At 42.0% G+C, this 25,152-nt stretch overlaps 1 protein-coding gene across 1 annotated transcript in view; it reads left to right on the plus strand.

The window, feature by feature from the left end:
• Positions 1 to 25,152, plus strand: part of LOC122782114 (latent-transforming growth factor beta-binding protein 1-like) — a 92,129-nt gene that overhangs the window by 51,466 nt on the left and 15,511 nt on the right. Inside the window, exons 6-13 of the mRNA XM_044046325.1 lie at positions 8,866 to 9,081; positions 13,493 to 13,794; positions 14,935 to 15,037; positions 15,940 to 15,972; positions 16,244 to 16,366; positions 18,647 to 18,814; positions 21,443 to 21,616; positions 24,963 to 24,985. Of these exons, the coding sequence (XP_043902260.1) occupies positions 8,866 to 9,081; positions 13,493 to 13,794; positions 14,935 to 15,037; positions 15,940 to 15,972; positions 16,244 to 16,366; positions 18,647 to 18,814; positions 21,443 to 21,616; positions 24,963 to 24,985 (1,142 nt within the window). The remainder of the gene's footprint in view (positions 1 to 8,865; positions 9,082 to 13,492; positions 13,795 to 14,934; positions 15,038 to 15,939; positions 15,973 to 16,243; positions 16,367 to 18,646; positions 18,815 to 21,442; positions 21,617 to 24,962; positions 24,986 to 25,152) is intronic.

Consider the following 25,152-nt stretch of genomic DNA (forward strand, 5'->3'; position numbering starts at 1 on the left):
CCTTTCATATCCCTTCCCTATGTTATTATTATTTTTTTTTTAAATAGACCATCTATTAACATTGGCATGTATATAAGCAGAGCCAGGAGTTGAACCCACAACCTTTGAATTGAAAGACGACTTGTTTTTTGTGTTTCTCAGCACTATTAACAGCTATTAACTTGTTGGCATCCATGTCTGTTTATATTCTGAAGTCACATTCTTTCTGAGAGATCTCAAATCCCTGGAATCTTCACACCAAAATAGTTTGATTGAAACAAATATTTTTAATTAACTGATTTTAATGATGCTTTGCTCATCACTAGTTTTTCTGTCACCAAGGTAGTTTTGTGCAGCTGTGCTGTGATGGCCCTTTCCCGCACTGTAAAGTATATATATATATATATATATATATATATACACATACACATACACACAGTACATGTATACCTTTTTCATATACTAAGACAAGTTTTGCTCCTAACAGAAAACATTTGTCATTGTTTATTTTTAAAAATAAGGAGTGATAAAACATATATGTGGTATGTTTTATTCTATTAAGATCAGTTAAAACCCACACACTTTTAATTATTTGTTTTTTTGTGACCAGCTGTAGACTTTGTGATCCTAAGAGAACTTTGCAGAACCTGCAGAATGGATTCCTCATGTTGCACCTGGACCTGTGACTGAAGGTGTGGAAATAGATATTTGACTGCAGGGCCTGTGTGGGCTTGCTTTAATCCTCCTCTACCCTTGGTCCTTCTTTCCTTCATTCCTTCATTCCTTCCTTCCTTACTCCATCTTTCTCACCTCTGCAGTGGCTGGGTACTATCCTGGGAGGATGAAAGTTTACTTGCAGCATAGATTAAACTCAAAGAGACAAGACAGAACCAAACGTGCTTGTCTTGTTTGTCTCACTGAACTGATGTGAGACATGTTGAGTAAAGAGTTTAGATTTATGAATCAGTGGAAAGAAGGTGTGGGTCTGTTGAAACTTGCCCACAGACCATGACATAATAGATGAGGCTTGGATACATACAGTATACAGCTGACGTCACACAACCAAGGTAACGCTTTCTGGTGGGAAACAACACTGTTCAGCTCTATATATGCAAATACAAGCCAACACATGAATCACACAACTTGTATCTTTGTGCCAAAACACGACTGTAGAACATTTTACCGGATCCCCACAGATCCACAGAGACGGTGGAGGTGAATCACTGCTATGAAACGTGCTCACAGCGAACAGAAGAAGACGGAGGGATCGGAACATAGATTGAAATTTCATGGTTATGTTATGCTCGCGAGAGCAGAGCGGTTTAACTACGAGCAGGATCCGAAAATGCAGAGGAGACAGATATAGAGTTGAATAAGATTTATTGCAGCAATGTGTATTATAATTAATGATGACAAGGGGAACGAGAAAGGGAGGGGGGCTCAGAGAGACGACCAATGGAGTTGTGCCGGGAATATGGCGAGAGTCAGGGGTTTGGGAAGTCCAGAAGGGAACAAACTCACAGTGGAGAATGGAGACAGGGGAAGTTCCAACGTTGGAGAAGGATGGTGGTGAATCCGTTGCTCTCGGGGAAGCAGGAGACATGGCGACCTGAGGCAGAACAGCATGAGTGAGTAGTCCAGAAGTCAGAGTTTGAGATATCACAAATAAAGTCATAGACATTACCACTGGTAGAGCATAAACAATCTGACGCTGGTGACTGGGACGACGGCAAAGGCTTAAAAACCCTCCTGATTGCTCATCAGGAGCAGGTGAGGAGGAGCCGCCGCAGGTGTTGCTGATCACCAGCTTCATCAGTGGAAGTAGGTCAGCCACGCCTCCTGCAGAGAGGGGAGAGAGAGAGAGCAGCACGGAGGAAAACTACAACAATAACGGAGGAGGAGAGTGGGATCGTGACAGTACCTCCCCCTCAACAGGCGCCTCCTGGCGCCATGCCAGGTCTCCCAGGGTGGTCCCTGTGGAAGTTCCGTCTCGGCGGCAGTGGGAAGTTTGGTGAGGGGGATGAAGTGAACTGCTTTGGAGAACTGGTCTATAACGGTCAGGACTGTGGTGTTGTTCTGGGAGGGGGGAAGACAGGTGATGAAATCCACAGCAATGTGGGACCAGGGACGTCAGTGAATGGACAGGAGGTTCAGCAAGCCCGGGGGGGGCTTCACTTGACGTCACATCATCACGAAAGATGTGACGTCCTGAGACATGGTGGGCCACCAAATTGCTGTCTGAGGAATTGGAGGGTGCGTACGGTTCCTGGATGGCAGGCGAGTTTGGAGGAGTGTCCCCACTGCCTGCCGAGAGTTGAGGCGTTTGGCATTCCGGAGGTAGGCGAGGCTCTTGTGATCGGTCCAGACGACAAAGGGTTGGGAGGACCCCTCCAGCCAGTGCCTCAACTCGCGGTTCCCAACGTAATAGTTGGCCTCTGCAGGAGATAGGCGGCGGCTGAAGAAGGCACAGGGTTGGAGTTATCTGGTTGGTGGCACTCTGTTGGGAGAGGACCGCTCCTACCCTGATGTCGGAGGCGTCCACCTCAACTGTGAACTGGAGGTTGGGTCAGGGTGAGACAGGATAGGGGCAGTGGTGAAGAGTCTTTTGAGCCGGACAAACGCAGTCTCAGCCTCAGTACACTGAAACCCTTCACAAACAGCCGGTTCTCTAGAAGGCGTTGGAGTACCAAACAGACATGCTGGACATGTAACTTGTCCAGCATGTCATGCAGAACGTCGTTGACTAGACTCTGGAAAACGGCGGAGGTGTTGGTCAGGCCGAAGGGCATTACCAAGTATTCGAAGTGGCCAATTGGGGTGTTGAATGCAGTCTTCCATTTGTCCCCCTCACGGATCCGGACCAAGTGGTAGGCATTGCGCAGGTCCAGTTTTGAAAAGATGCACGCTTTATTGAGGGGACTGAAGGCTGCATCGAGCAGGGGCAGGGTGTACTTGTTCCTGACAGTGATCTCGTTCAGTCCCCTGTAGTCGATGCAGGGCCGTAGGGAACCATCCTTCTTCTGGACAAAGAAAAAACCTGCTCCAACTGGGGACGACAAAGGACGAATGAGACCAGCTACTAGGGACTCGTGGATGTACTAGCTCTTATTTGTACCCAAATGTTTAAATGCACTTATTGTAAGTTGCTTTGGATAAAAGCGTCTGCTAAATGACATGTAATGTAATGTAATGTACTTCTCCATGCTTTTGCGTTCAGGCGCAAGATATTATAGAGACGGCTGGAGGGGAGAGTGGCCCCGGGGAGCAGGTCGATGCTGCAGTCGTAGGGACGATGGGGAGGCAGAGAGAGTGCATGCTGTTTAGAGAACACTTCGCTCAAGTCATGAAACTCAGGAGGTGAGATCTGGTGGTGCTGGGAGTGGCTCTGGACACGAGGGGGAGGCCGGGAGAGCGGAGTGGAGGCACTGGGAATGACAAAGGACGCTCCAATTGGTGAGCTGGCCAGTAGACCAGTTGAACTAGGGGCTGTGACAAGCCAACCATGGGAGACCCAGCACGGCAGGGGCGGAAGAGGACGGGATCAGGAACAATTGAATCTGCTCGTGGTGGTTGCCAGAAAGGAGGAGTGTGACAGGCTGAGTTCAGTGGGTGACCTTGGCCAGGGGTCTACCGTCGAGATCCAGGATGTTTTTTGGTTGGGGGAGGGGGACAGTGGGGATCCTAGCTTGGTTGGCGACCTTCTGGTCGCTGAAGCAGTCTTCTGCTCCGGAGTCGATGAGGAAAGTGAGAGGGGGAGACCGTTGACACCACATCAGCTTGCTCCCCGGCAAGCTGGTGAGCTCATTCTTTTGGCCGGGAGGGGCAGGAGGCAATGAAATGGCCAGACTGACCACAGTAGATGCAGGCTCTGGCCATCAGCCTCCACTCTCAGCTGCGTGGCTACGAAAAACAATGGAGTAATCCGCGACCAAAGTCTTACCCTGACGAAGATTTAACAGTCGCTTAGAGGCATCACTCCCCTGGAGGGGTTGATCAAAAACCCTCCGAAGATCAGATGTTAAAGTGTTGTAATTAATGGGGGCAGAGGAAGGATTATTCAAGAAAACTGTAGCCCACTGTGAGTGAAGTGACAACTTCTGAGAGGACCTTATCGTGTCGCCTTGTGCGATAATGAGTGCGCCTTGTGCGGCTGGCGTTTTGGGACTTGCCGATGTTTTGTGATTTGCCGGTGTTTTGGGAATCCGCAGTGTTTGTGAATATGCAGCTTGTTTCTCCTCCTGCAGTGCGTTTGCCCCTGTCGGCCACCGTATTAATCCTTACCACTTTTATCCTCCACCAGAGGGTCGGGGGGTGCTGTGCCAATCTCAGCTACATAGGGCAAAAGGTGGGGTACACCCTGGACAGTTCGCCAGTCCATCGCAGGGCCACACACACATTGAAACAAACAACCATTCACTCTCACACCTATGGTCAATTTAGGGTTTCCAATTTACCTTATTCCCCATATTGCATGTTTTTGGACTGTGGGAGGAAGCCGGAGAACCCGGAGAAAACCCACGCACACACGGGGAGAACATGCAAAGTCCATGCAGAAAGGCCCTTGTTCCAACCGGAGCTCGAACCCGGGTCTTCTTGCTGCAAAGGCAAGAGTGCTAACCACTACACCAACCGTGCAGCCCCACCGTATTTATTGATGTTTTTATTTTAAATCCAAAATTATTAGCATTGGTTTTAAACTGCTGAGCTGATAAAATAGTTTTAGTGTGTGCGCTTTACTGAACATTTGCATTTGTTTCTGGATGACTCGCCTCCAAATGTCAGTTCAGGTTTGTTGTGTTTTTACCTTTGAGTTTGTCTCAGCATGGTTTACAAAGGGTTTTGTCTTCCCTAACACCGTCATTTCTGCCACTTTCTTTGTGTGTCCTCCTCCAGGTTGATCAACCTAACCTGATTAGTCTGATTGGATCTCTTTTTTTTCGTATGTTTTTCTTACATTTTTGTCTCGTTTTTATTTGTCAGTTTTTGTCAGGTCAACTTTATTGATATTGATTTAACGTCTTGTTATCACTGGTGAACATTTTTCATCATAGTTTTGGTCAGTGAAATGAACACGGGTCTTCAATGGTGTGGCCGTGTTGCTGGTGCTGGTGCTCTTACTGCAACAACCACACATTAATAAAACATTTTGTAATAAATGAAGTAAGAGAGTATATTCCTGCATCATATTTGACCAAGTTCCATTTCTTGTTTTTCCCGTATTGTTTCTTTTTCTGAAGACTCATTTTTCAGTCGTGAGATGGCGAGTTCAGCAGAGGCTGTAGAGAATCTAGATCCTGGCAAAGATGAAGTGAAAACGACTCGGTCAGTGGATGATAGTTTGGTGATAGCAGGAAATATTCATGGAATGACTTGATACAATGTACACAGATTACTTTTAAATTGGACATATTCGGGCTGTTGTATGTGTATCCCATTTGGCCTGGTTACGGCCCCTGGAGAGTGGATCTAAGTGCTGTTTTTCCAGCTCTTTTGGCATACTTTCTCCCAGGTGAATGCAACAACTTGCCAAGTTCTGAGAGTTTGCTGGCCTTCAGCCCCGGCTCACTTTCTCTCAGACATCTGTAGCTGCCAGTTCATTTGTGTCAGTTGCCGTCCAGATGGTTTCAAATCATTTATAGTCAGATTAAAATAAATAGACTCAGGTGGGAGGTATGGAGGTGGAGGTGGGCTGAATGTTGAAGGGAAAAATCAGACTGTACATGTGTCAGCTTATACACCGATCACAATGCAACAAGCCGGGTTTCTCAATTCCTCAACTTATTATTCTTAGTTTGTGTTGAGTGGAGAATTATCCAACTCTAGTGCAAATATTATACAGTGCTGGAATAGTGACTGAATCACAACATTACTTAAACATACTATACCTTTATTAATCCTCCACTTGACCTGAATTGTAAAGTTGAGAACATGCATCTCTTAACTAGTACGTTGTGTACAGAATAAGCACTACGTAACCATAATTAAGCATTTATTAACCATTATTACCCTGTATTAATATTCCTTGCGACTCTTATTTTAAAGAGTAAAACAAGGAGCATTAATAAAGGGTAAAATTCTAATGCTTATTTTGTGTCCTTATGAATTTGTGAGATCTTTGTTGAGCGATACATGGCCTATGTTACCAAAAGGCTCATGAGGAGCATTAATAAAGGTTATCAATAGTTAATGAAAGCTTACCTTTATCTTTACAGTCACCTGCTGTGACAGTTAACAGTTGTTGAACTGGTAACATCAGTTAACACAGTAATAACTGTTAACTGTCCTAAAAGTCTCTTCTCCATTCAATTGAATGATTTTCTCCATCACGTGAGGAGAATGCTGTAAAATTTGGAGCATTGTTTCCCGAACCTCAAAATGACAAACATTTTATTTAGTCCACAAAGCAAAGATATTCAGGTTACTGACAGAGAGGAGCAAGGAAACCAGAATATGTTCAGAGTGAAGAATCTGAAATTACAGTATTGATTTTAATTTAAAAAACGCAAACACTAAATGTAATAATTGATATTAGAATTGTTGCCGATCAATTTATTGATTTATTAAGAATGACTAGTGCAGTACCCGTTCAATTCATGTCTGTTTTCATGAGTTGAATGATTCCTGCATTGGTTTCTGCATCTTTATTCATTGGTTACTGCACTGAGTCTCGATACTGAAAAAGAATAACAATGACAAATAATGACAGATTGAAATAATTCAGCACTGTGTAAGATGGGGCTCATTTTCCATTTTCTTTGGGATATTTTCCCAACAGTTAAGAGAGGGCTCTGCAGACACTTTAGCCACAGAGGTCAAATGTGTCTCATGTGACTCCCCAGTCAATTTGAAGCAGATGTTTCAAATATATCCCTGAGGAAAACCACAAATTATCAGAGAAGTATTTGCAAACTAAACAAGTTTTCTTTGGCAACTGCAACAAAACCTCAAAAATAAGAAAAGAAAATGGAGGGAGGACTTGAGGAATTTGAAAAGATTAGTGAGCCTGATGTTCACTATGACTTCTCACACAAACACACTTATGTTTCTTCGTGACGTCAGCTCTCTGGTTAAAAGTGTGTGTGCTGCAGCTTGTTCCGTGTAAATGTAAACGTGACACCTGCTGTGCTGTAATGTGTGGGAACTACAGGATTTACATGAGGGTCAACACACAACACAACATCAGCCTCTACCATCTATTATTAAAAACCTTGGAACCACTTGTTAGGGCCCTTGTAACAGAAATGTCTGTAGGGGACGGCACATAGTTTTTTTTTTGTTTTTTTTTCATTGTATTGGCATTTCATCCACACAGAAATGGCATTTTGGGAGAGCCTAAAACTGTATTTTTTTGGAAAATCTCAAAACGCCACACTGGACACTTTTACAGCTGTCTCTTTTACTATTGTGCTCAATGGGAAAATTGCTTTTTGGGCTGCATGAGTATTATTTGTTGCAGTACCACGAGTGGCCACCATGACAAAATTGTCTTCAAGGCAGAGGGGGCGGAGCTCTATCCAGTTACAGTTCTTATAATACATCCATGACTGGTGCACGTAAACAGATGAACTGAACGCTGTTATTCCCTGTTTCGCATAGCTTGAAGTGGCACATCGTAGCAGCGTAGCTCTCCCCCAAAGAGCAGATACTGAGCAAGATAGTTATCTGTAGTTTACCGTAGTATTCCGCGAGTACCTGACCCAGTGCAGGACTCTGTGGTGAATTTGCAACAAAAGAAAAGAAAAGAAATTTGAAGGAGCAGTGGCTAGGATTTAGGAATAGTGGCTCGCCACTCCTAAATGAATGTAGAGGAAACACTGATATTTATTCAGAATGGCTTTTAATACCCAGAAGTGTGGTTACAGTTTTTTTTATTATTTTTCACTCTTTTTATTCTTTTAGTTCACTTTTTATTTGTGTGTGTTTTTATTTGGTATTTAAATGCTTTGATTTATGTTTCATGAATTTGCTTTTACTGTCTGCTTTTAATGCTGTGTGTCTCTAATGCTTTTATTTTGTAAAGCACTTTGGTCAACTGTGGGTTGTTGTAAAGGGCTGTACATTACATTACATTACATTATGCGCACGTGCAGTAATGTTATTTGCTCGTGAACATGTTTCACTGCTCTCACAACTTTTGACATAAACGTGCCACCATAAAAATATGGCCAATTTACTGATTCAGTCTCATTCATTTAGCTAGTTATCAATTTGGATTATGAATAATAATTAACTTGCTAACTGATACATCAATAATTAATTGAAATTGAAGGATATGAGTTATTTAAAAAAGACATTCAGTAAATTTGTGCAACAGAATGCATATTTTGAGAGGATATTACAATAGCTGGAAGAAAGTGACAATGTTATTGTCACTTTCCTGCACAGTAACAAAGTTTATTTCCTAATAAAATGAAAAGCTCCTTCATTGATCTATGACAGACATCACTAATGTGTTGTCATTAAATTTGAATCAAGGTGGTTAGAGACACTCTACAATGCAGCAAACATGCAAATCATTCACTTATTGTGACAACTTTAAATGAAGTTAAGTCACCAGGTGGAATTGTGCGTGAGCATGAACGTGCAGACTGTCACAACACCAATTCTCACTTAAATATGGATCAAATAAAAGCTACTTTTTGTTCAAAGCCCCAACTTCCTTCCTGTCCTGTTTCAATGGATATTATATATAATTATAATTTACTACAATACAATAATGATGAATACAAATTGCATTGAGTTTGCATATATTGTGAGATACCACAAATTTTCTGTCGACACTGTAATATTGAGAAGACATATTAAACATTTGCACGACTGCGTGTGTGTCGACAGTTTCTTAGTGTGTAAGAATAACGCCACTGTTTTTCCCTGTTGTCTCCTTAGTGGTTTGTCATCTCCCGTGTATGAACGGCGGCAAGTGCAGCACCAGGGACAAGTGTCAGTGTCCACCCAACTTTACTGGAAAGTTCTGCCAGATGCCAGTTCAGAGTGGACACCAGCAGCAGCAGCAGCAGCAGCAGACGTCCGGCAGCTACAGCCAAACTCAGGTCCACTCCACACACACGCTGCCACTGACCTACAGCAACGGCCAGAGCACTGGTGAGTGAAAACCACACAATGCAAGACTCCTGTTTCTTTTCAATTGTTTTTGATTGGGGAAAATCGATAGAGTGAAATGTTGCTTATTTTGGAAGGCAATATTATATATTACAGTAGTATATTTTTTTAACTGATACCACAGATAAACATTAAACATTTCGTGGATTAGCATAAAAAAATCGTGGTGTCTCACCGTTAGTTTTTGATACTAGGGCCAAAGATGTGGGTCGAACTTGCCTCAGCTTTGAACCTGAACCAGAACCAGAGGGTTGTTAGGGAAATGTAGCGTTGATAATCCATTGCCTATTTCTCCTTCCAATTTTTGGCAGGCTGTACACGATGAGTGGTGTAATGCTGCCCCCCACTGTTTGAAGTTCTTAATCACAGTTCCAGTTCAAAGTTGCTCAACGCAGTTTAAAGCTCCCCATTGGAATTTGTTACATTCTGAAACATGCTAAATTACATTTTTCACATAATAATAACCAGTGCTACCTTCTCCTTGTTCTTCATCTCATAATTTCCAGCAGGCTGCACACTGAGAAGGATAATGCTGCCCTTCACAATTTAAAGTTCTTCTCATCTTCCCATCTCCTTTCACCCTCCTTTCCTTTGCCTTTATGTACACACATATATTTAACTTTTCTCTCCGGCATTAATGGATTTACTTAGATTTGCTTTTTTATGTGTTATTAGATGCTACTTGTGGACGACCCTGTTATTTTTTTTGCAGCGATGACCCCAAACCCTAGAATGGAGAACACATTAACTCTGTTGTTAAAAAAAAAGAACAAAAAGGCTGCAAAAAGCTAGCCTGGCTAACACCAGACTGCATCTCAATGTCATTTGAGATTGAGGTTGATTGAGTAGATAACTGGACAACTAATCAGCTATGTTTACTTGTGCAAACATTCCGAAAAGATTTGTTCCAAATTTACAGTTCCACTGGGCCGACTGCTTTTCCTCTTCTTCCACTGTGACATCAGTGTCTGTTCATTATGCCTTCTTTGCAATGGAAATACACCGTGTTCTTCAAACAGATCGTCAGTTCAATATGCCACGTTGACGTGGATCAGACTCGTGATGGCACCAAACCAGGAAGTCATGACTGTTTATATCAACAGCGAGCTGAATGATGATGAGCATATACCAGCCCTCTTGGTCCGATTAAATGTGTTTCAGGACGGGCTGTACGGCATTGAGTTTTTGGATTGAAATGTTTACATGACATATTTTTATTATGATCGGGCTTTTGTTGCGATTACTTGTGTCCATGTAAACATAGCTAATGATCTGATTAGCAAGTGGAGAGCGATGGAAAACGTGTCAACAAACGTGCTTGTTGTATTTTCTCGGCGCGATGGCCTCTAGTAATGGAGTCTCATGACTTTTTCCCTGGAGGAGCATAAAATGGAAGCAACAGCCACTCTTCAGCCGCCATGTTGGATGTAAAGCTATAAGCTGCTAGCAGTGCTTCTCTGTTCTCATCGTCTCCAGAGGGGCAGTAAGGGGCAGTAAGGGGCAGTAAGTGGCAGTGGAGAAAAAACATATTTGTGATTGGTTCTCTTTTTTCTGAGATTTTGAAGTTGGCCAAAATGGCGTCCAGACGTGCCATCAAAATCACTGGCAGATTGGGCTAGCTTCACCCAAGCTAGCAATAAGCAGAAAATCTTAAAAGATATGGAACAAATCCTTGTGAACCATACAGCACCATAATGATCTGGCAGTGTGTTGGAGTGAGTGAAGTCCAGACTTCTATGTGGAGGTAGGTGAGGAATTACAAGCACGTTTGCCTCTTCAGCTGCCCGAGGAGAAGCCAGCCATAACCCCCTACACACACACACACACACACACACACACACACACACTAGGTCTGTAAATTTTCCTCTATAATCCCACTCGAATTCCATTCCTTTTATATTTTATATTCAAATTTTCAATTAAAATTTTTGAATTGTCACTTGAAATATACATATTAATGTTGCTATCAGTGAACTATTAGTAGGAATTAGGGATGCAAATTTTGGCCGATACCGATATTAATATTAATGTTATGGCCGATAACTGATATCTACCGTTATCGATATATGTTTAAAAAAAATTGTTTCAGAGATGATGAAATTTTGTACAGACTGAAAATCAGGCAAGCTGAATATTTGAATGTCTTTATTTTCAAAACATGTTTTACCTCCAAATAACAAGGTTACAGGGCTACCATAAACCACAAGTAACCAGCTACAAGTAAAGGTTTTTAGAAACCTTTACCACTTAGCAAGTGTGTAACTAAATTAAAGTACAGTTTAACTCCCTCAACTCACTAAACTCGTGCGAGAAAGTCTGGCAACTGTCCTTCTTTGGTCGATTACTTGCTGTATTGGGCTCCCAACTGCGACTGCTTTCTTTTTTGCCTGCTGGCTAACGTTAGCAGTGTTAGCTTCCTGCCATTGTTTTTGTACTTCAAAGGACATAGTCAAATTTGTGGTATTTATTACTGCTTTTCGTGTATCTTCTGTCGACACTGTGAACAAGCGCCCACACAGCAACTAGATGGGTATAAACATTGGTTGTTAAAATCGGCACAGTTTTACTCATCAGACCGATGCTGATATGTTAAAAAATGACGAACATTGACCGATACCGATATTAATGCCGATATAGTGTGCTCAGTGACATGAACCTCTCAGCCTCTGACAGTAAATCTAGGAGAAATGTTTCCAGTATCCCACAACACTTTATCCAATCAGGAACCAGAACTCTACAAAGAGGCGGTCCTTGTGGATCTTGAGCTCAGGCTGTTTATCGCTGAAGTAATCAGATCGTGGATTATCACAGTCTCGTTGCCACTGCTTTTGTGCGTATGAAGCAGAGATTAAAAGGTGTTCTGCTAACGGATTCATATCATAGTCACATATTGTGTTTTGTGCCTGTTTGTTTGTCACTTAAACTCACTGTCAGACAGGTTTTTCCAACAGGAAATTAAACTTTATGTGGCTTTGTAAACCGCTCAGTCCTTGCTTCAAATTCTATAGAGAAAATCTGTCATTGTTCATCACAACACTCAGGATATTTTGATCCACTGATGTCTCCATCAGTAAGTCACCAAATAAATGTGTTATTTGGTGACTTTGGTGTTTGAAATGCTTCTTTTGTATTTACCTAAGTAAACACAAATGAATCAAATTAGACATTAGCATTAGCATTAGCATTAGACTAGCAGCTTGCGTCCATCTGAGCTAAAATCTTTTTTACGTAGACTGGTGTGGGGGGAGAAGGAGCAATTTACAGGCTTAAGTTGGAAAAAACTATGTCAGTGACAAACATACTCTCAAGATATCAAATACTTAAGAAAGCATATATTGCATAAGATTAGCCTGTTGTTATGTGACTGAAATATGTTTCTTCTTGCTTGCAGTCATGTTTTCCTAAGTGTGACATCTTTCAGGCTGGTTCTGATGCTGCTTCTTCTTCTTATTATTATTATTATTATTTTAGTGTTTCACCAAATAAGTTCAAATAAGTCCCAAATCTCTCAGTAAACTCCAATACATTTCAAAGAGAGCTGTAGTCAATGATTTATTTATCTCTGTGTTAACCTTTTTAGATATAAGCGAGCACCTAATTTAATGAATATCATGAATAATCAAAAAAAAGAAAATATATCAAACAGCAAATAACAAACCAAGCGGAATTTCTCTAAGCCTTTCTTAAAGTTCTGGAGTCCATCAGAAAGAATTCTCTTGGTGGAGAATGTCAACAGTTTTCGTTCACAGCAAGTCTGGTCCACTTCCGTCAGCCATTCGTCGCTGAAGTTTCTGACAGTTAAACTCGTTTTCTCCTCCTCCAGTTTCCAGAGTGCCACAATAGCCGTCTGGGATTTCAGCATTATGGGAGTTCTTTAGTGACTGTTTTCATTGGTAGTGGTCAGGATAATCCACTTTTTCACTCACTTAATTACGGTAATTTTCTGTGCCCCGGTTAAATTTAGCTTTTGTCAATGCAAACTTCTGGGGTTTTAATCTGCTCTGTGCCAACCAATGAAATACTCTAAATGGAGGGGGGCTGGCCCATGGCTCCTAGGCTTCTGTGGGCATGGGATCTCTTTGGACATGACACTGTCACAGTATATCTATGCACACACCGAGGCTTGTCATTATTGGAGGGTCTATGCCCCCCTACTTTAACATTGGAGAGGCATAAATGGTGCATGGGGCACAAGCATAGTCAAGTCTGATTCTGTCAGTGCCTCATACAACTACACTTAAAAACACAGAACTATCCTTTTAAAAGCAAAGTACACAATCTTTATTGGACTGTCCCATCAAAACTGTTCCCCTGAAATACCCACAATGCCTTTTTTTATAATGATAATGCACAATGACAGTTGTATCGCTCATGTCGTCCCGTGTCTCTCAAGTATTCAGCCCCAGCATCGTCAACATCCACATCAAACATCCTCCAGAAGCCTCTGTCCAGGTCCACCAGGTGTCTCAGCTGGACAACTACCACAACAATGGTCACCAGTTCAAAGGTTCCCAGTCCGGCTCCTCCTCATCCACCAGCTACACCTACCACCACACAGACAACAGCCAGAAGATCCAGCACCACGGGTACAACGTAGTCTACCCAAGCCAGCACGGCTACCAGGTCCCTCAGTTTCAGCCTGTCACCTCCAAGAATGCTCTGGGTCGCTGCTTTCAGGAGACCGCAGGCAGTCAGGTACACCTTCACACCTGTCTACTGTGTGCTATTTCAGGTGCACGTTGAATTACTCAAGCACTTTTCCTCAGAGCTGATATTTTGTGTCATTATAATTTTACACTGCGGTGTAGTGGTTTCTGGTTTGAGTCCCTGTTTGAACGACAATGGCGTTTGCATGTTCTCCCTATGTGCATATGGGTTTTCTCCAGGTACTTAAGTTTCCTCCCACAGTACAAAAACCTGTTAAGAATGTAACCTGTCAGCCCCCCACGACCCTCATGTGGAGGACAGTTAGAAGGAGAGAGAGTATAAAAAACATGGCAGATAGCAGGTGAATGCTACTCTCCTCATCATGGTGGATAAGGAATAATGTAATTCCTTTGTACAGTTAGTCAAGTGAAAACAACCTGTCCTCCAACTCAAACGTAACTATGGGAAAACTTAGACATAGATCGTGATTCCTGCATATGACCTATATGTACGGTGCAGTATTTTTCAACTCAAATATACACGTGTGTGTATGTGTTACTGAATTTAGGGTTAGGGCAAAAAAGACAGGGTTAGGCAGTAAAAATTAAATATAGGGAGTCAAACCCTTGTCGACCACACTCAGGTGTAGTGCTCTCGTCACTGAGCCGACTGCCGGTGGTGACTTCAGCGAAGCTACTAGATACCACTTCCAAGGAACTACCAGGTTGCTGTCATGTGTACAACCACTAGAGGCGCTGGTTTTGAAAATGTAGACATAGGTTGTAATTCCTGCATACGAGCTATATGTACGTTTCATTGGAGTCAGTCTCAGTGAAAACCTTCTCCCAGTGGCCATTCGTACAGTGGATAACAATAGTTGTACCATGGCTGCTGTCACAATATCAAAATAAATATTGTACCTTGAATACTTTCACAATATCACAATGAATATCTTATCGATAATTCTATCATTCTATCCAAACATGCAAACATACAGCCATTCACTCTCACGTTCCACCTGTCCAGGGTTTCCTCTGCTCCCTGTGACCCTCGCATGGTGTGTCAGAGAGGGAGCGGTAGAGCGTCGATGTCCTCCATGTGTCCATCTGATGAAAGAGTTGTGTGTAAAATAAGATAAAGTAATAATTGTACCTCTCTTCTCTCACTGTGTAATTATCCCTATAACAGTGTGGGAAGGCTCTGCCAGGTCTCACTAAACAGGAACAGTGCTGTGGAACCTTTGGGACATCCTGGGGTTTCCACAAATGTCAGAAGTGTCCAAAGAAACCATGTAAGTACAGCTGATGTTTTCTTTTCATGGCTGTATGTCTTGTCCTATGGAAATCTCTGCACGGCCCTGAACATTTGCTCTCTTTGACCATCTGTTGTCCTAATTACATCCCTGGGTGCATGTGCACTTCAAGCTGTTTCAATATGATAGGACAGTGCGGTTCACCGTCAGTCTAAATGTGCACATTTGCTCATCTTAAGAATAAACACCTTTATACTATTTTAGTCTTACACATAACACAACACATGAACCACAAATCATTGATTTTCTGTTTTGAATACACATTACTGTGATTGAACAACTACCATCCATCTCACATGGATGACGGTCGAGACCTTAATCTGTGTATGAGTTGCAAAGCATGAGTGTAAATGGATTGTGGATAAACAATATAAGATATTATGAATATTAAATTCTTCCTGACTTCAACTTTATAATATGGTAATTGCAGAGAAAAAGGTGTTTTTTTCTTCTCTTTATTCCACTCTATTACTATTGTTAGAACTACATTATACATTTCACTGAGTGCTACTGTAAACTTGTTGACATAGAGTTGAGACGGATGTTTGTCCTTGATTCTTCAGTCTTCCTCTTTGTTTCGGTGTGGCGGCGCTACAATGCCGCATACAGGTCTGGTACACTTAGAGTCGTTTTGGGCATTTTGTGTGGATAAAGATTTGTTTAAAGAAATCTTTTCAAAAGTGACAGAGGAAAAGCTTGTTTTAAAGTTCTATTTCTGTGTGGATAAGGCCCAAGACTGGGTCTGTTCACACTATGTAACTCATAACTAAACACCTGCTCCTGTAAAAAAAAAAAGAGGTGGTGTTTGTCATGTATATCATATATCATTCCTTCACCTTTTTTTCTCCTAACAACAAACCCTCTGATTGACTGTCCACAAGGCTACAAGAGAATCAACAGCTCTCATTGCCAAGGTAAGCGTTTTGTTTCTCTTTTGCACTATACCATATTCATGGCTTGGGTTTAGGGATGGTGACTATTGGGACACTGTAAATTTATTTTTTATTATTTACATTTAAAAAGTCAGATTTTAATTGGACTAAGACAATCGTTTGGTTTTCTTAATGTCATGTAAACATGTTAGTCTGATTTGAATTGAAATTGAATTGAATTGAATTGAATTGAATTGAATCGTAAAAAGTAGCCTTTCATTTGTCCTTTTTTGTCATTTTTATTGACTCACAGATTTTGACGAGTGCCAGCTGCAGGGTGTATGTCCCAATGGAAACTGTGTGAACACAGTGGGCAGCTACAGGTGCATGTGTAAAGCCGGCTACATTCCCGACCCCACGCTCACCATGTGCATATGTAAGATCCGCTCTCTGACATGTTCCATCGCACTTTCTTTCTCGTGCACTGTGTTTCTCAAACGAAACAAAGTCCAACACTGCGATGTCCGTGTTAGCAGAAATATTATGTTGACGTAAATGAGTTGATCAGGTTTGCATGGCCATCTGTGCAGATTCCAGTACTTACTTACGTACACCTGCTGCAGTGTTTATGACTCAAAGGCTGATAGGAAAGCTGTGTTTGAATGCAACATGAATGCAGTGCATGGATAAAAGCATGGTGTTCATTTTACAGTCCTCAAGCATGGCACTGATGTGGAAAAACAACATATAAACCCAACATAGGAGAAGAAAACTGTGATTAGGGAGCGACAGCAGCATTGTGATGAGTCTTGAAAGTGATTGATTTTGTCTTGTTGGTGTTCGGTCACCATTACAGTATATAAGTGTGAATTACCGATGTTGACTCTAACGTGACATTTCTGGCAGCATTGTGCTTGACGATAGGTGTCTGTGAAGGCATCGCAGCTCTAACGTTACTGACAGTGTGCATGTGCATCTGCATGTGAGCTGCCTAATTATTATGGCTCCAACTTTCTTAGTCCAAATGCAGTCAATGCTCAAGACAGAGTAGACGTCATTGGTACTTTTGAAACTTTCATAATCATCAGTCCAAGCACTGGTACTGTATGTGCTCAGTGGGAGTGGGGCTGGTGTTTTTGCTAAATCGAAAATAAATTTCACTGAAATAGAAGCCAGCGCCTTGACTTCTGGTCAGCAATAAAACCTCCGTTGTTGATCTAAAATGTTAACTTTGCCTTTGAGCCAAAAATGAATCAAAAATTCATTCAAATATCAGTGTTGTGAGGGGGCAACAACGGAGCACTGCTGCGTCCCTTTGTGTGCAGCTAAACACAAGACACAAACAAACTGCTGCAGACAATGACTGGAGAACATCTCTACGTCTTTGGCTGACTGACTGAAAATAAGGAAGTGACTGTGCATAATAGTCATTCACACCTACGGAGAACCCGGAGGTGGAAAACCCATGCACACATGGGGAGAACATGCAAACTCCATGCAGAAAGGCAGAATAAAGCCAACTTTACAGTAGGGTTCAGCAGAAGAGATGTATTATATTAAGTGTATCGTAAGATTACAAGAAATTGAAAAGTTGATGGGATGTGAAAGGATTATTGCGTACAGTTTTCATTAAAATATAGGAAAAACGGAATGGAGGAACAGTGATTGTGTTATCAGTATAACTGGAGACTTATGAAAACTCTTCATCAATATTTACCGGGAATTCTGTGTCAGTGAGGTAAGATTTTAACCGATTAAAAACGGTACCAGATAAGCCAATGGTTGCAGGGTCTATCGGAGGACAGGGGAGACAGTCCTGAACGCAAGGAGCCAAATATTAAAACTGAAACAAGCACAACTGCATACAAATCTTATTAGTAAAGGTGGCCTGAATGCTTACTTTCAAGTTGACAAAGTGACAAAGAGCAGAGGGAATCCTGGAGTTTGTGGATGTACTGACACATATTCAGCTCTGACGTGCTGTTGTTTAAAGAATCAGATACGTGAGAAGCAACCATGTGCTTTTTTTTTTCTTTTAGTAACCTTATTATGATTTCATTTTTGTCATATACAGTTCCCCTCCCATCCAACACACCCACCCACCCTAATCCTGCATGCAGCCTGTAAGGGCGCAGTGGAGGAAAACACTTACATCCAAAGTAAACACAGATACATGCAGCTCCTGAAGCTGCATCCCCTAAATGTTTTGTAGACTAGTGGAGCCGGGAATCGAACCCACAACCTCCAAGTTGAAAGATGACTCGCTTTACCACTGAGGGAGAAAGGGAGAAGCCCTAAGGATCCTGAGATCAGACAGGAAACAAGAGAAAAAGATGGGGTCTGACACTTTATGGCAAAAAGGAAGTCTAAGCTTCACCCTTCTGCATGTTTTAATACCAGACTTTGATAGTGCATGAATATTGGCATGAAAACTGCAACATGTCTGTGTTTTGTGTTTGTGATTTGATCACAACATGTGGCTGATTGACTTCGCCACATGTAAATGACGTAATGCACTCTGGTGTTGTAGAACAAAATGTGTACGGGTCAAAGGGGAAGGTTTCTTTTGGTGAAGGGGACCCTCTTTATTTCTCCACTTTCTGTCCTCTCTCTTTCTTCCATGTATGCGTCTCCTACACTATGGTGCACCACTTCCTCCACCTCTTCTCCTCCGCCTCTGCCTCCTTTTTCGTCCACCTCCCACGCTCCTCTTCAGCTGACACGCCTGCCGTCCAAGAGGAGAAGGGGGCTTGCTTCCGTTTGGTCAGCTCAGGGAGACAGTGTTTGCACCCAGTTTCTGCCCAACTGAGCAAACAGCTCTGCTGCTGCAGTGTGGGCAAAGCCTGGGGCCCTCACTGCGACAAATGCCCCCCTCCAGGCACAGGTAAGGTCTCCAGCCACATCAGACACTCACTCAGGCCCACAAGATATTTTGCCCTCATTTTTTGTGGAGGGAACTACACACCAAATACCATTCAGGTGTCTTGTTTGGCCTTTAGACATGGACTGTAAAGTAAGAGTCTGCCGTCTGTGATTGTCTTGTTTCATTTGGTCTACACCAGGCTCTAACTGGCTTAATTACTGGCAAGAACTAAACACAGTATCTTCTCTCGTGCCCAACCTTGAAACTAGCTCAGTTTATACAAGATCGCTGTGGCAAGTGACAAGCAATACGTCTTGTGACTGGTAATCAGGCCAAACCTTAGCTACTTTTCCGAGTAAGAAAATCATTAGTTCTGGAATTGTGTAAGATGGTTCCATCATATGGAAATGCTCTATATTAGGATTATATTCCAATATAATCTAATAATACTCAACAATAACATAACACGCATGTAATGTCGAGGAAGTTTTGAAATTTGAGTAGTGCTGTGAGTCGAATCAAAAGCCGTCAGACTGCTCCAATTTTAACATTAACCAACTAAGAAAGAAACAAAAATGGATAAGCAATGACCCGTGGAGGAAAGTGGTGTTGTGAAAACATATTTTTGTGCAACTGGATATTCTAGGTTTGTTTATTATGTAATGACCTGTAGGGGGCGAACACTACTGACGCTTGGTCTGAACTCAGTGGTCAGTGAAACATAAATCCTGGGCCTTTCACACCACATAGACCACTTTATACCACATCTATACAAAGTAACACTATTAATGAAATAAATGTCAATGGAATGTGTGTTGAAAAGTAAGACAGGAAGAGCTTGAGAATCCAGGAGAATCCAGGAGAATCCAGATTTAAAAAGGTTTAAAAATGCACAAATACCACGTGTCTTATTTCTCTTATCTTGCTGCATACTTTCCATCTGCATGGTTTTTTATCAGCTTGGCCGAGTAGTTGCTCTTTTTTTAGCGTTGCTTGTAAAGTAGATGACATTAGCAAAACCTCGACACAAGCTGATTTCACACCTAATACTTATCTATAGTTGGATGCTGGTACATTTCAATGGATTTTTATAAGGTTTATTTTCTTTGTTTCATGTAATTCTGAGGAAGAACAACCAGCAGTTATTAGAAGGAGCTCAACTAATGTCTATATTCTGTCATTGTGATGGTCAATGGCTGAGGATGATTTATTAAAACAGTATTATTGCACCCCCACATTCACATAGGGGCAAGAGGTTGTAGCGCCACCACCAGGTGAGTGGGTCTTTAATGAGGTCTAGTGGCTGTTGGCTTATAGGTAACGTGATATGGATACTGACTCAAGTTTTCTTGGGAAAGCCTGTGGAAATGGTTTTTTCACGACTTGAAGACTCTTCTCCTTTGTGGCACATGTGACACGCCCTCCCCTCCAACAGGTGGTGCTCTGGCATAGCGCCCTCTGTTTTCCATTTAAAAGTGTGTTACAGCAGTTGTTTACGTTTACAGTTGTGTTTGACTTCTGTGTGTGAGCAACCCAGGGATTTCTAACAGTATTATTCCTAATTGCATGGTAAATGATTAGTTGACACAGTACCTATTGCTAGGTTGGTATTACACACACACACACACACACACTCTCAACAGTGCCTTGCTGGAGCACACTTTCATGTGTATGTTTCCTCAGATCACAGACTCAGCTCCGCCCAGGTTAAGTGCATTAGGGCTAAAAACTGCCTTATTATGTTTCCTGAACACTAATACTGGACATCGGATCTTATTCCAAGTAGGTCAGGAGTCTTCCAGTCGTGCATGGAAGATTCTAAGATAATATAGTTATGCTCAGTGGTGTGTGGTTGGAGATGAAGTAGGTGCAATTTCAGTGACTCTGTAGAGCGCAGCAGGGATGAAAATGTGCCTCCTTTGAAGATGAGTCACGCAGTTACCGCTGCAGAGATCATGTTGGCTGAGACTCGGCTGCTGCTGCTGGATTGATAATGATGAGGGATTCCAAGGTGGCTGCCACCATGCAAACACTACTTTTATTGTTTGTAGCACAGTCGTATTTGTTTCACTGTAAATCAGTAAGTGAGGTTGTTTTGGGCATGTGCTAAACTAACAGTAGAGTCAGTAAAAAATACTTCCTTTTCATAAACATTGCTGCTGTACTCTGTAGTGTCTGTTCCAACGACATGATGATTTTACACATGACTTTTTTTCCTTGGTATGTCGAGAGTGAAACGCTCCTATACCTCTGATATTTTGGGGCAAGAGAGTGTTAGATTGGCAGCAGCCATGTTGCTTTGACGTTTACCTGCCGTCTCCGGGCCTCGTCACCATTGACTTATTGTCTCTTCACATAGTCGTCAGTTGTATTCTTTAACTTATTTGATAGCCATGAGTTTGTTTGCAGTTCTTCTGACTTTAATGTCCATAAATAGATGGAAAAATAAAATTTGGATACAAAAATACACACTTTATATAGCAACATATTGTTGTTAGGGATTCGGCTCTGAACTGTCGAGCTGCTGATAACTTCAAAGAACCACTCAAACCATTATTACCATTATACTAGAAATAATGTCAATCAAAAAGACTAAAAAGAGTAAATTTTGCACTTAAAACTTGTTTTATATTTGTTTTTATGATGTAGCTAAATTCAAAGAGATCTGTCCTGGTGGAATGGGCTACACTGTTCTACCAAACCCGCCGGTCCATAAGCCGGTCATCATTTACCAGCAGCCCATTGACCTGCTCCCACCTCAGCCCCTGCCCACACCAGAGAGACCAGTGGAGGCTTTTGGGCAACCAGATGAGATCATTCCAGGTGAGCCTCCATCATATCAACTATGGATATTGTTATTTAATAATGCATTATTGCCTAGCATGAAGTAGACGATGTGATGATGAGTAAACGAGAAGACAACAACAATTTTTAATTTATGAAAAACCTCTTAGGATTGTGATGTCAGAAGGTTTAGTGAGGGAACGCGAGTTTAAAAAAATGGAATGTCCTCACCGTCTTTCGGGTGTTCCAAAGAATTCATGGTGTGAGTGATGCATTTTTCATGTATGCTGCGACGGAGAACTTTGGGCTGTGTTTGGGAGCTTTGAGCTGCAGTAAAGGCGGTCGGGAGGAGAACAGGAGGGGCTGTGGTAAAGAACTTGGCAAGGTTCAAGGAACTTCGTACTGTGGAGCTGTAGAGGGCAGCATTGCATCTCAGTTGTGGACATTTTCAGAAGATCAGCAAGATTCTTGAAGAAAGCTTTGAGTGAGGAAGAGAATCCAGAAGGATTAAGGACCGATTATGAGGACCAAAGAATGATGGGTAATTTTGGTTTCAGCTGTGCATTCTAGCACTAAAAATAAACCTAGACACTAAGTAGTATTGTATTTAAATCACAATTACTATTTTGGCTTCTTGCAAACATGATTCTGACAACAGAAAGCAAAGAAAATCAAGTTTGTTTGTGTAATTACTAGTGCTGTCAGTTAAACGCATTATTAACGGCGTTAACACAAACCCATTTTATTGGCGTAAATGTTTTTATCCCGAGATTAATGTTCTTTTAGGCCTAGCAAACTTTGTATCCTCCACTTCAGCCTCTCAGCCATCGTCACGATGACTGAAAGTTTGCCAGGGAAAGTTTACCAAAAGCTGGAGCTCCTGACACCATCAGCTCGCTCCTCTCCTGTGCTGTCCAAACCACTTGAACTTCGGTCCAGGAACTGGATTAAACAAAACTGTCTGGTGTAGAGTTACTCCTGGTGGAAGTTTCATACAGTTGTTGCAGAGAAAGGGAGGGTTCCAACAAGGATACTTGAGTACTCTTGTCTAAAACTCTCTCACATCATCTGCTGTCAAAACACCACTTGACCTTGTCCATGCTAGCAAATGACTGAGCCAGTTTAACCAATCACAGCGTGTTAGCCAAGCTCAAGTCGGGGCACTGGGGACATTGTCGTCATTTTATTCAGTGAAATAAAACAGTAGTACATGTTGTTGAAACACGACTCTTCCCATGATGCTGAGCGGGTCATGGATGATCTAAGGAAGTGCTCCCTGCGCTCACTCTCACATACAGCAGGAACATGTTCGTGACAATAAAGTTCAGTTCATGAGGGCAAACTTCTACCTCTGCATCCTTCGTTATTTTTTCATTCTCCACTTGGACACAACAGTACAAACTCTCGTGTAAGCCTTGCTTTCACTATGTTGTTCTCTTGGCAACAAGGATGTTGTTCTCATGGAAAAATGACTTTTTTTGTGTACGACACAAAATAACTGTGTCCAAAACCATGAAGGAAATAGTGTTGCGCTGGTATGGATCATGTTTTTCCAAACAGGGACATTTATTGAGACAATAAGAACAATAAAACATAAATGTTTTTAATTATGAAGACATGATTACTCTTCAGCTGTGCATCATCCAGCGTCCTTTTCATTGACTCAATTGCAAGTCGTGCCAAAACCAGTTATTTTGATGAATTGTATTCAGGCAGCACAGAGGGAGACCTTCCTCATGCCTTTTGTGCTTTCCTATGATGAATGAAAGTATCGTTTGAAGTGTGGTCTAAATTCAACAGCCTCGCTATGCCAGTGTTGTAAATTGCATCACTGTGAGATGAACAGCATTGTCACTTTTTCAAATTACAGCTCAGAGAGTAACACTACAGATCCTGAGTTATGATGTCTCCTGCATGTGATTAGGCACCCGGATCTGAAAAGAAACATCCCTCCTTTGACATTTGTTTGTCGAGGACAAGGATTAAAGTGCTTTGGCTCACTTCACATTCTGTTCAAACACAGCCCAGCCCACCGGCATTCAGAGGAGGGACATAGAGGCGGAGATAAACCTGGCTGAGGGAGGGAAAGGAGCCTCAGCCTCCTCTGTTATTATTCAGGACATGCTTGGCAGACATCAAGGGAAGGAGAAATGGTGCTAGATCCTAACCAAAGCCAGACAGAATGCAAATTGCTGCTAAGCTTCCCTGGCATAAAGAAGCAAAGAATGTTCTTGCCAGGTGCACAGGACAGGAAAGCAATCTGACTGAAATCCACCACCCAAAACCTGTGTAGATCAGACTCACATGGCACCCAGCAGCAACCTAAGTTGGCGTGTTGGCACAGCTCGACCTGATCTGGCTCGTAGGAAGAGACACGAGTGCATTTACATGCACGTTAAAAGTCTGATTCTAATCTTAATGTCAGGTTAGTCCGACTAAAATTGAGCTAGTCTTAGTCGGACTAACGTACCTGGATAATGCGATTCATAATCCGATTACTCCTGCATGTATATTTTAGTTTACAGAGTTTAAAGTTAACTTTAAATTACTTATGAGTTAAATTAGCAATTACTTACAGAGCTGTTTTCTTTAAGGCCCAAGATTATTAAATTACAACTGGATGCAACTGGGCTTTTGTATCTGCTTTTAGAAAGGAAGTTCCTGAACATCGATTCCAGGTATTCTTTTACTTACTATCACCACAACTTGGATGCTAAAAGACATCCCTAGGAGAAATGGATGGAAGGGTTGAATAAATAATCTGAAATAGTTTTCAGGTTTGATTTAATCACAGACACAAACTCGGACCAGAGTAAAACATGTGAGCTATGCTGTTCTTTTCTTTATTCAATGTGAGCCTCCACCTCCCAGAAAAAGATGATGATCGTAAACACTCACCTGAATAACACCGGCTTTTGCAGTATTTTCACCACAAAACAGACGGATTTTCACACACGGGAGTCACTCATTACTCTTTAAACATGGGAGGTCTATTACGATGCATTAAAGGTCCAGTGTGTAAAAAGGAGTGACATCTAATGGTGAGACTGTAGATTGGAACAAACAGAGGACTCATTTATCCGCTCCTCCTTGTCCTCCAAGCGTGTCAGGGAACTACGGTAGCCCTCACATACCAGAAAGGATTTAAACGCTATTTCACAACTCAGTCTTTATTGGTTTTATGCATCCTTGTGCCTGTTCCAAGCCCAAATGGCAGGGTTGTGTCAGGAAAAACATCTCTGGCAAATGAAATATATGGATTATAAGCCATTCAAATTATTACACACTGGACCTTATATTAGACGTATTATTAGCGTATTGTAAATGTCAATACTACATCATTTTTCCAAATACGCACTTATGTTTCTTTTCTCTCTTTGGGCAGTAGCTACAACTGCACCAGAGCAGGTAGGTTGGGTGTTTTAAAGAGCGACACTGCAGCAGCAGTATGCATGCACAGTCACATTCAGAAACACAGTTGCATGAAGTCAGCGTCACTGCTGCATGACTTTGGCTGTTCGGCACACAGCGGTGAGTCCCTGCGTGAACCTCTGATGTCTGTATGTGAACATAAG

The sequence above is a fragment of the Solea senegalensis genome, linkage group LG15 (genome assembly GCF_019176455.1).
Source record: "Solea senegalensis isolate Sse05_10M linkage group LG15, IFAPA_SoseM_1, whole genome shotgun sequence".
Lineage (NCBI taxonomy): Eukaryota > Metazoa > Chordata > Actinopteri > Pleuronectiformes > Soleidae > Solea > Solea senegalensis.